Below are 11,262 nucleotides of genomic sequence, written 5' to 3'. Positions count from 1 at the left end.
TGATTTTTAACCAGAGAAGCCAGGGGAGAGCGCGAACGCAGTCCCCCACTACCACAAATTATGCAGTCGAGTTTCCCGCATTTGGGGAAATCGCAGGGGTCAGCACACCCGGAGTGCAGGGGATGAGCCTCGCCCTGGGAAAACCACCTGCCTGATCATGGTGTCTCCCCTGCCAGGTAAGTATGAGCTCCTCTCCCCGACAGCGCGCACACACGCCGCCGCACTCGCTCGCAACTCACGGACACCGGCCCCGCACGCGCACGCGCACCCGCCCCCTCCGCCCCGCACCCGCCCTCCCGCCCCGTCCTCGCGCTCCACGCACCGCCCGCCCGGCCCCGCACCCCCGTGTCCCGCCGGGGGCTGGCGCGGCGGGTGTCCCGTCATGCCCCGCGCTGCCTCATCTGCATGGAGACGCCCCCTTCCTCCAGGCCCCGCCCACCCGCGAGGTCCCTTTCGGCGCTGCCCGCGGCCTCTCAAATACTGGGCTTGGCGGGTCCTCCCCTCCACCGGCAGCACCAGGTCCTGGTCCGCTCGGACCTCCACGGAGCTTAATTGGTCAGAGCCCAGCGGAAACGGGCCGGAGCAACAACGTCGGCAGAGCGCAGCTTCTGGGCTGACCACGGCAAGAGGGACCAGTGGGATAGTGCCAGTGCTGGAGCCCCCACCCGGGGGATTCGTGGGTGTCTTAAGGGACACAGACTCGGCTCTGGCGCGGAATAAAGTGGGAGCCATGTCCCTCAGCTGGGGTGGAGAGCTCACATCCCCAGATGTTGGACTGGGCTCCAGCAGCCGGGCACAAACCTACTGGGTTTGCAAACGTTGATGGTCAGGTCTGTGGCAGTTCAGCTGATATTACTGATACCATAAAATCTGGTTGCAGAAAGAACCTTCTAACACTGGCCTTCGAGTTTCAGAAGGCAGGCATCATTTATTACCCCCTAACGTGCATGCCCTAAGTCACAAGCAAAGCTGACATTGCTCAACAAGGCACACGTGCCTTAGACTTCCCAGAATGACTATATATATTTATTTTATTTCTGGAAATTAATTTTAATATTTGCGTCATAACTAAGTGTCTTCTTTGAGCCTTTGAGGATCTTTAGGAGTCTTCAGTGGTCACTCTGGTGTGTCCTTTGCTTGAACTTTCTTTTTGAGCACATGCGGTATGGACTAACCTTCTTACAGGCTTTTTCTTCCCTGTGATTATTTAGTCTTGGCCACGGTGTCTACTCACTCACTCTTGAGATTGCAAAGCTGAAACAAGAGCCCAGCACACCAGTAGAACCATGCAAGGCACAAGGCAGCCCTTCTCTCACCACTTATTGTCACAGGCCCCAGCTTGCAGGCATCATTATCTTGAAAGGAACTGACCTGTGAGAGGTTTCTGGAACGAGGCTGGGATGGCACAAGTGGAGACTAAAGGAAAAGGCCCTTTAAAGGTTACCTAGTTCCACCACCCTGCAATGAGCAGGGGCATCTTCAACTCGATCAGGTGGCTCACAACTCTGTCCAAGCTGACCTGTAACGTTTCCAGGGATGGATGGGGCATCTCCCACGTCTCTGGGCAACCTGGGCGGGTATCTCACCACCCTCAGCGTGAAAAATTTCTTAATTCTCTGTAGTCTGAATCTCCCCTCTTCCAGTTTAAAACCATCACCCTTTGTCCTAGCACTGCAGGTCCCACAAAAAAGTCTGTCCCCATCTTTCTTACAGGCCCCTTCAGGTACCGGAAAGTGCAATAAGGTTTCCCCAGAGCCTTCTCCACGCTCAACGACCCTAACTCTCAGGGCACAGCTGCTGCAGCCCTGGGATCATTGTTGTGATGCTGGTGACACTACGGTGACAGCCAGCTGAGCTGGTCTCAGGGTGCCGGGGCTGATGCCAGCACGAGCTGCCCCTCTGGGAGGGGCATGGGGCAGGCTCCAGCTCAAGCTGGGGGCTCTGGCACGGGCAGGGGGGGTGTCCTCCCATGTCGCGCAGCATTCCCATCCGTTCCTGATTTGGTGTAACTGGTGCTTATCCCAGCTCCCGGCAGCGATTGCTGAGGTCTGTCTGTGCCCCTCCCTGGAGCTTGTCAGTGCCCTGTGTTATCCCAGCTCCAGGGGGGAGCAAGGAAAAGATACCAGGGTACTAGGGTTCTCAGTTACTCTTCCCAAAAAGGGGTGTTCCACACCTGCTTTCACCTGTCCTTGCTGCTGTGGTGGGAAGGGGGGAGCCCTGCGGCCCTGGCCCCGGCCTGGAGCCGGTGAGGGAGGCCAGACTGACGGGGCTCGGGAGCTGGTGCTGCGTGTGGGGGCAGAGCAGGTCGCTCCGTCTCCTGCGCCCGGCTGCGCTGCCGGCTGCTGCCCGCGGGTGCGTGATGAGACACGGAGGGGCCGGGGAGCCCCGGGCCGAGGCTTTCCCGCGGGGAGAGGACGAGGGGAAGCCGGTGCCTCGGCCCGTGGGGCTCTGGGCTCCGGCCGGGGCGCTGCGGCCCGTGGGGAAACGAGGCCCCCGCTGCTCCGCAACCGAGACACCGGGAACGGCCCGGGTCGGCGGGGCCGGGGCTTGGGATCACCCGGTGCGGGAACGGCAGCGCGGGGGCGTCTCCATGCAGATGAGGCAGCGCGGGGCATGACGGGACACCCGCCGCGCCAGCCCCCGGCGGGACACGGGGGTGCGGGGCCGGGCGGGCGGTGCGTGGAGCGCGAGGACGGGGCGGGAGGGCGGGTGCGGGGCGGAGGGGGCGGGTGCGCGTGCGGGGCCGGTGTCCGTGAGTTGCGAGCGAGTGCGGCGGCGTGTGTGCGCGCTGTCGGGGAGAGGAGCTCATACTTACCTGGCAGGGGAGACACCATGATCAGGCAGGTGGTTTTCCCAGGGCGAGGCTCATCCCCTGCACTCCGGGTGTGCTGACCCCTGCGATTTCCCCAAATGCGGGAAACTCGACTGCATAATTTGTGGTAGTGGGGGACTGCGTTCGCGCTCTCCCCTGGTCTTGCGGTTCTAAAAGCAGATGATGTGTGGCTCTGATGATGAGGAGGGGGCTAGTCTCTCTCTGCTCGCTGACTAGACCTCTCTGTTTTCTCCCGCCTCCCCGCACCGCTGTACCTCAGCGCCCGCCCCCGCTTCGTCCCCCGCCCGCACCGGCGGCCCCGCACCGCTCCCTGCCCGCGGCCTCGCCCGCAGCTCCGCCGCACGCCACCGGACATCGCCAGCGCTGCCCAGGGGCACGGAGATGGGTTGATAGAAGGAAGTACAGCGTGTGTTTCCCCTTAGAAATCCAAGCAGTCACGACTGCTCTCATTCGTGTGCGGCGGAGCTGCGGGCGAGGCCGCGGGCAGGGAGCGGTGCGGGGCCGCCGGTGCGGGCGGGGGACGAAGCGGGGGCGGGCGCTGAGGTACAGCGGTGCGGGGAGGCGGGAGAAAACAGAGAGGTCTAGTCAGCGAGCAGAGAGAGACTAGCCCCCTCCTCATCATCAGAGCCACACATCATCTGCTTTTAGAACCGCAAGACCAGGGGAGAGCGCGAACGCAGTCCCCCACTACCACAAATTATGCAGTCGAGTTTCCCGCATTTGGGGAAATCGCAGGGGTCAGCACACCCGGAGTGCAGGGGATGAGCCTCGCCCTGGGAAAACCACCTGCCTGATCATGGTGTCTCCCCTGCCAGGTAAGTATGAGCTCCTCTCCCCGACAGCGCGCACACACGCCGCCGCACTCGCTCGCAACTCACGGACACCGGCCCCGCACGCGCACCCGCCCCCTCCGCCCCGCACCCGCCCTCCCGCCCCGTCCTCGCGCTCCACGCGCCGCCCGTCCGGCCCCGCACCCCCGTGTCCCGCCGGGGGCTGGCGCGGCGGGTGTCCCGTCATGCCCCGCGCTGCCTCATCTGCATGGAGACGCCCCCGCGCTGCCGTTCCCGCACCGGGTGGTCCCAAGCCCCGGCCCCGCCGACCCGGGCCGTTCCCGGTGTCTCGGTTGCGGAGCAGCGGGGGCCTCGTTTCCCCACGGGCCGCAGCGCCCCGGCCGGAGCCCAGAGCCCCACGGGCCGAGGCACCGGCTTCCCCTCGTCCTCTCCCCGCGGGAAAGCCTCGGCCCGGGGCTCCCCGGCCCCTCCGTGTCTCATCACGCACCCGCGGGCAGCAGCCGGCAGCGCAGCCGGGCGCAGGAGACGGAGCGACCTGCTCTGCCCCCACACGCAGCACCAGCTCCCGAGCCCCGTCAGTCTGGCCTCCCTCACCGGCTCCAGGCCGGGGCCAGGGCCGCAGGGCTCCCCCCTTCCCACCACAGCAGCAAGGACAGGTGAAAGCAGGTGTGGAACACCCCTTTTTGGGAAGAGTAACTGAGAACCCTAGTACCCTGGTATCTCTTCCTTGCTCCCCCCTGGAGCTGGGATAACACAGGGCACTGACAAGCTCCAGGGAGGGGCACAGACAGACCTCAGCAATCGCTGCCGGGAGCTGGGATAAGCACCAGTTACACCAAATCAGGAACGGATGGGAATGCTGCGCGACATGGGAGGACACCCCCCTCCCCGTGCCAGAGCCCCCAGCTTGAGCTGGAGCCTGCCCCATGCCCCTCCCAGAGGGGCAGCTCGTGCTGGCATCAGCCCCGGCACCCTGAGACCAGCTCAGCTGGCTGTCACCGTAGTGTCACCAGCATCACAACAATGATCCCAGGGCTGCAGCAGCTGTGCCCTGAGAGTTAGGGTCGTTGAGCGTGGAGAAGGCTCTGGGGAAACCTTATTGCACTTTCCGGTACCTGAAGGGGCCTGTAAGAAAGATGGGGACAGACTTTTTTGTGGGACCTGCAGTGCTAGGACAAAGGGTGATGGTTTTAAACTGGAAGAGGGGAGATTCAGACTACAGAGAATTAAGAAATTTTTCACGCTGAGGGTGGTGAGATACCCGCCCAGGTTGCCCAGAGACGTGGGAGATGCCCCATCCATCCCTGGAAACGTTACAGGTCAGCTTGGACAGAGTTGTGAGCCACCTGATCGAGTTGAAGATGCCCCTGCTCATTGCAGGGTGGTGGAACTAGGTAACCTTTAAAGGGCCTTTTCCAAACCAAACCATTCTATCCTTGTATGATTTTACATTTTTCCCCCGGTCACAGAGGAGGGTTCCAGGGACAGGGAAGGTCCCTCCCTGCTGCAGCCTGGAGGAGAAGGTGAAGGACTGGGCAGCGCTGGGGAAAAGTGCCAGTGTGCCCAAGGAAAGTGCAGAGTTGAGGCTGTGATGACACCAGGGCTCCTGCCACCCCGCAGAAGGCAGACAAAGGTTTATTGTGGGGCCTGGTTTATTAGTGTCTGTGCAGCTGCTCTACTGCTGATCCACGTTCTTGACACGCAGGACAACAGGCACTGAGGTGCAGGGGATCATGCCCAAGTCCGTGATGACCAGATCCACCAGGTCAGGCGGCGTCACATCATAGACCAGGTTGAGGAGGCGCAAGGACTTGTTCTCTGCCCAGCCACCCAGCTGGGCCTGGCCCTTCCGGAGTACGATCAGGTCATCAGGATCATCTGTGGAGAGAGGACCAGGATCAGAGGGAGGGACAGTCCGTCACCATCCTGCCCCGCGAGCACTGCTGCCTGCCAGGCTGCCCTTCCTCTGAGGGATGGCCCTTCGCCTGGGAAGGGGAATGGCAGGGTAGAGAAGCACATCCTGGCCAGCAGCGGGAAGAGGAAGGGGACAGAAGCCTTACCCAGCTCGTTGGAGACAAAAGAGTCTGTCTGCACTCGCTCGCAGAACTTGTAGGTCTCGCAGCACACCAGGACGGGCACATTGTAGGCCTTGGAGACCAGCGCTATCTGGGACGTCCCCACCCGGGACATGACGGAGCCGTTGGCCAGGAGCGCGTGGGCTCCCAGCAGCACTTTGGACACCTGGCGGGGAAGCACGGGGAGCCATTGGCACCTTTCATCACACTGCAGCCTCCCCCCTGCCCCCCACTGCTGCCCACCTCCGGCAGCACGTAGGAGATGGCGTTGATCATGACATAGGTGCAGCGGATGCCGTGGCGCACCAGCCGGCGCAGCGTCTCCCGGCCCTCCAGCCGCGGCCGGCTGTCCACCACGATCACACGGAAGGCTCGGCCGTGCTCCGAGTGGGCGTCGCAGAGCGTGCGGCTCACCAGGGAAGAGCTGGTGGACACGGGTGAGGAGGCTGCCCAGTACCGCCAGCATCGCCCAGGAGGGCAGCCCAGCGCCAGGGGAGGTCCCTCAGCGTGGGCTCTGGCGCGGGACACCTGCGGAGCGGCTGGGCAGCTTCCCTGAGCCTTTGCAAGGGACAGCCCTGACCTGCAGCCAATGGCAGGGGCTGGCACTGCCAGGCCCAGCTGCCACAGCAGGTCCTCAGGCACACCAGCCCTAGCAGAGCAACCTCTCCCTTACCCAGGGTGGGAGCTGGGCTTCCAGCAACACTCTGGTGACCTGTACAGACCACAAGGGGCTGCCTCTCCAGACCCTCTCCCAGTTTCCCTTTTGTAACACTCCAAGCCCACACTGGCCTCCTGCACCTGCCCCTTCCTCCACTCCAGAGGCACATCACATCTGGGCTCTGTTTTGCTACAACAGACTCTGGCTCCTTTTCCCACTTTTACTTCCTGGGACACAGACCCTCAAAGGAAGAACGAGCTTCTGTATTTCTGCTTCCTGGCACTGGACTTCACTGTGGTTTGTTTAAAATGTCAGTGAAAAGCCAGGGAACTCTGTACGTGCCCTGTATGGAAGGCTCAACCAGCCTAGGCTGCTACAAGGCTACTTGATCAGACGCTCCTGTTTGCTCCTCTAATGGGTGCAAGGGCTCCAGTGCCTCCAGCATCTATCCGGTCCTGGTGTACAGGGAACCAGGAACACCATCACCAGGAGAGGTGCCCTGCAGGGACACAGCTGGGCAACCACCGTGCTCCACAGACAGGGCTGAGCATTCCTCTCGGCAGCTGCCAGGAGGACAGTGATCTGTCACCACCTTGTCACGTGGACTCATCAGCATCCCAAGACGGGACAGGAGTCCTAACAAGCACTAAAAGAATCCCAAGTCCAGCTAGTGAGTGTCAATCGCAGGGCTCCACTCTGCTCTGTTCCAACAACCTCATTCTTCCACTGTCCTGTCCAGCCCTGCTGGCCATAAACATCTCCCTGGTGCCTGTATTTACCAGCTGCCCACCACAGACAAGTTCTGGCTGCCCCCTCCCTGCTTGTTTTATTTCTAGTTGCTGCACCCAGAGCCACAGCCCCTCCCTCCTCCTTGGGCAACGCTGACTTTCCCACCCCTGAAAAGCTGCTTTTGAAAGAGCTTTCATGTTCACTTGACTGCTCTGCTCCCTTTTCCCACCCGCTGCCCCTTACCATCCATACACCAAGATCACATCATTGTCATTTATCTTCTCAAAGGCAGACTTCGAAATGGCTTCAGCTGCCAAAAGAATCTTCTCCCGCAGGTATTTGTCAATGGTGTCCTGCAGCTTCTGCTTTGCCTAGGGAAGACAAAGCCATGAGGTGCAGTGTGGCCTGCCTGCCCCACAGACACTCTGCTGTCCCTTGGGCTTGGCTCTGCCTGCAAGCAGAGAGCCCTGCCTGCTCCCAACTGGCCTGGCTGCTGAACAGTACCTTTCCCTGGGACAGGGGCTCTGCAGGACACCAAGGCCACTCCTGTCCTGGCACAAGTCTCCCAGCAGACCACAATGCACACCACACGTTGGAGCTGCCATCGGGCCCTCCCTAGCTCTGCCCCACACCTCCTGGGTCAGTGCTCTGCTCATCCCGTGGATATTACTGCTCAGTCTCTCCAGCCTGACTCCTCTGAGCCCATCAGCTGAGCTCCCTCGGGGGTCCTCATAGCCAGCTCCTGACATGTACCACCATCTTGCCCCCTGCTCCACAGCCATTTTGCATGGGATATAGCTGAGAACTGAAAAAACATCTTCTTCACCCATTACTTTAGTGCTGCTGTCAAGCAATGCTCACAGGCAGTCCTGGTGGACAAGGGCAGCTCATGGCGTCCAGCTGCTGCCACTCCTGCAGCCACCCAAGAGTTGCCTCTCGACGCAGGTGCAACGCTGGCTGCTGCCCAGGCCTGTGATGCAGCGCTGCCTTCACCGAGACCAGGTTCTCCGGTCTTAACATCCCTCCAGTCCCACCAACCTAGCAACACGAACAGCCCAACATCTGCCGTGGTGCACCCTGACCCCTGGGGGCAAGCAGAGGGGCGCAGGTCTGGCTGCAGTCTCTGCTCCAGCTGTGGCTGGAGACACTGGTGGCCAAGTCCCTTAGCTTCTCTGCAGCACTGCTCTCAGCCTGCATCCCACCACTTCTCCCTGCTTGACCTGCGCCAGGGCTGTCCCTCCACCCAGGTGCCTGCAGCTTGCCTGAGACCACTCACCTCCTCCTCTCGCAGGGTGTCGGGCAGGCACGAAATCTCCTTCTTGAGAAACTTAATGGCATTGCCCATGCTGGCTGAGAGGGGCCGGCACTGGTTCAGGAAGCTGCAGAGAGGACATGGGCTTGGCTCCAGAGCAGCCTGCAGGGCAGGGACAGGCAGAGGGAGGGTGCAGCTGGGGGTGATGGGCAGGGAGGCACTTCCCACCAGGGAAGTCAGCCCAGGTTTGGGTGGACACCAGCCCAGAGAGGAGACCAGTGGACCACGCTCTGTGGAGCTCCAGTCCCTGTGCTCTGGCACTCGGAACCCTCACCTGATGTGTGGCTTCAATTTGGCCACCAAGTCCCGTGACAGCTCCTCGTTTGGGGGAGTTGAATAATCCCGGATCAGCTGAGAGAAGAAGAGAGAGAACGTGAGTTCAGGGCACAGCACGTGGCCTCCCTCACCCAGGATGCTGCAGACCAGGCATGAGTGAGTACTGCACAGCTTTCATGGGGGAGGCACAGCGGTGCTCCAGGAACCCAAAACTGTAGTATCAGCAGCAGCACCAGAACAGGATCCCAGCAGGACCCATCCCTGCTCAGAAGGAAGAGGTCAAGGAAGACTGAGCACAGGTACAGCCTCAGTAGTCAGGGAAGAGACACCCGGGCATGGAGCGAGGCCCGTGCTGCTCAGTGGGCACAGGCAGCTGCTCAGGTACCTGTTTGAAGACTTCCAACAGGGCGATGCAGCGGGCGTTGGAGCCATTGATGATGCCCTGGGAGTACTGGAGGCCGAGGCGCACCACAGCCGGGTGAATGACGGTGGAGGGGATGCTGCAGGGACACACATGGGAGCTGTCAGCGCCGCCCTCCACGGCCCAGGAACAACCAGCCCATGGCCAGGCCTCCAAAACACCCAGGGATGGCCCAAAATGGGGGGCCTCAGCCCAGCCCCACCTGCTTTGTGACCCAAGGAGCCATGCTAATCCCACAGCCCTTCTCCTGTGGCCCTGTATGGCCCCAGGGCAGCTCTCCCCACCTCACAGGCTGGATATCTGCCCCTGCTGCTGCTGCCGTTCAGAGCTTCTTCCAAGGGGTTTGAAATATTTTCCAAAGGGGTACCCCTCCATCCCACCAAGCCCCAGTATCCCCCTTCCCTTCGCTACAGCCATTTTTCAGCCAAGCCAGTCAAAACTGAGCCAAATGATGGCCAGCAGCCTGGGCTGGGGAGGCCACATACCTCATCTGCTGTGTCAGCGGCTTCTTGCGGCTGTACTGGTGCAAGTGGGAGAACAGGTTGACCTTGGTGCCATAGTCCTGCCTCAGAGGTACCTGTAGCCGAATGGTATTGAGGATGGCTTACCCACGCTGCCACACAGCCCTGCCCCCTCCAGCACCCCATCAAGGCACCCCAGTCCCACCCCACCACGCACACTGCAGCCCCTCACCAAGCCCTCCTCCCACCTGCTGCCTCTCCAGCTTCTTGGCCAGTCTCCTCTGGGCAGCAGGGTCATCCACCTGCACGTGCTCCGGCAGCCGCTTCACCACTGTGGGGACAAGCAGCATGGGTGGCGTGAGGGGGCACTGCCCTGGTGCAGCCCCCAGCCCAGCCACGCTGTGCTGGAACTCGGGAAACACGGGGCAGGGCCCAGGGAACTGCACAAAGATGGGACAGGCAGACACCTGCCGCAGCCCCCTCCCCACCCTGCAGTGACCATGCCCATACCTGACTGGGGCTCAGTGGGGGCCAGCCTGGGCTTGGCTGTGGTGGCCACCTGGCCCAGCTCTGCTTTCTTGGCCTGCTTCTGGGCCCGCTCAGCCTCCTGCTTGGCCCGACGCTCTGCTCGTAGCTCAGCTTTGCTCTTGCCCCCTGCGGGCTTCTCGCTGTCATTGGGGCCATCAGCCACGGCTGGGGGGGATGTGGGGTGAGCAGCAACTGCAGGAAAGGAAGGAGGAGGTCTCTGCCCAGCCTCCCCCACCACATGTACCCCCCACCGTGTGGGGCACCAGTGGCAGGGAGAGCCTCCTCCGTGCAGGGTCTGCCCCACATTCTCCAGCACTGTCCCACCCTCATGCAGCTGATATGGGGATCACCAGGTCAGCCCTACATTCGGTTTTGGGAGGCAACTGGCTTCTCTAGATCTCGGGTCCCACAAGACACAGGCACTTGAGATGCCTTCACACTTGGGTGTGGAGAGGTCGGACACCCCAGTGGTACCCCTGTGGCCTCCCCACCCAGATGACACTCCTAGCTCAGGGCTGTTCCAGCCAGGGATACTCCCGGGGGCATGGCCACCGCTGTCTGGGGTGCTGGGGACATCTGCCGTGGGCTCCCCTGGCTTGGCAGGCTGCGCGGGGGGGATGGAGGTCCTCACCCCGTGGCTGCCCAGGGTCGGAGGTTGTCCCCAGCTCCGAGGGCTCGGCCACCGACCCCTTCTCGCTCCTCTTCTTCTTCTTCTGCTGCTTCTTCTCCTTCCTCTGCTGCAGCTTCTCCTCCCGGGAAAGCTCCGGGACCTGCGGGCACAGACCGTCAGGCAGCCCCGGCCCCCCACGCCGGGCCCCGTCCCCGCCGCACGGCCCTGCTCACCTGCGCTCCCGCCGGCACCGGCGCGGCGGCTTCGGGGCCCGCACCTGCAACGAGGGGAAGCGTGAGCGGGGCCGGGCCGGCACCAGCCGCGGGGACCGGACTGTCCTGAGTGCGGGAAGGCCGAGCGGCGGGGTGGGGGCCGGTCCCGCCGGGCCGGTCCCGCCGCAGCCCCGCGCCCACTCACCGCCCCGCAGCTCCCGCTCCGCCATGACGCCCGCCCGCCGCGCCCCGCAGCGCCCCCTGCCGCTCGGAGGGCGCTGCCCCGCCAGCCCCGCGTGACGGCCCGTGACGCCAGCGGCCCCGCACGACGCCATTCGGTGCCGGGGGCCGGCCCC

At 62.7% G+C, this 11,262-nt stretch overlaps 1 protein-coding gene and 3 non-coding genes across 4 annotated transcripts; 1 reads left to right on the top strand and 3 right to left on the bottom strand.

The window, feature by feature from the left end:
• Positions 1 to 20: 20 nt before the first annotated feature.
• Positions 21 to 184, bottom strand: LOC127383442 (U1 spliceosomal RNA). The gene has a single exon (XR_007889210.1). It is a non-coding gene; the product is annotated as a U1 spliceosomal RNA (small nuclear RNA).
• Positions 185 to 2,807: 2,623 nt separating this feature from the next.
• Positions 2,808 to 2,971, top strand: LOC127383436 (U1 spliceosomal RNA). Its single transcript, XR_007889204.1, has one exon. It is a non-coding gene; the product is annotated as a U1 spliceosomal RNA (small nuclear RNA).
• Positions 2,972 to 3,492: 521 nt separating this feature from the next.
• Positions 3,493 to 3,656, bottom strand: LOC127383425 (U1 spliceosomal RNA). Its single transcript, XR_007889193.1, has one exon. It is a non-coding gene; the product is annotated as a U1 spliceosomal RNA (small nuclear RNA).
• A 1,560-nt stretch (positions 3,657 to 5,216) lies between these two features.
• On the bottom strand, positions 5,217 to 11,153 carry EIF2B4 (eukaryotic translation initiation factor 2B subunit delta). The gene is made up of 13 exons (XM_051615352.1): positions 11,112 to 11,153; positions 10,928 to 10,971; positions 10,716 to 10,854; positions 10,067 to 10,276; positions 9,805 to 9,887; positions 9,581 to 9,672; positions 9,060 to 9,174; positions 8,673 to 8,749; positions 8,363 to 8,465; positions 7,330 to 7,457; positions 5,943 to 6,123; positions 5,685 to 5,865; positions 5,217 to 5,502 (listed from the first exon to the last, which is right to left on the bottom strand). The coding sequence occupies exons 1-13, from the start codon at positions 11,134 to 11,136 to the stop codon at positions 5,300 to 5,302; spliced, it is 1,581 nt and encodes a 526-aa protein (XP_051471312.1). The 5' UTR covers positions 11,137 to 11,153; the 3' UTR covers positions 5,217 to 5,299.
• Positions 11,154 to 11,262: the final 109 nt, after the last annotated feature.

This window comes from Apus apus, chromosome 3 (genome assembly GCF_020740795.1).
Source record: "Apus apus isolate bApuApu2 chromosome 3, bApuApu2.pri.cur, whole genome shotgun sequence".
Lineage (NCBI taxonomy): Eukaryota > Metazoa > Chordata > Aves > Apodiformes > Apodidae > Apus > Apus apus.
Note: the sequence above shows the minus strand (reverse complement) of the source record. Positions and strands in the feature narration are given on the sequence as shown.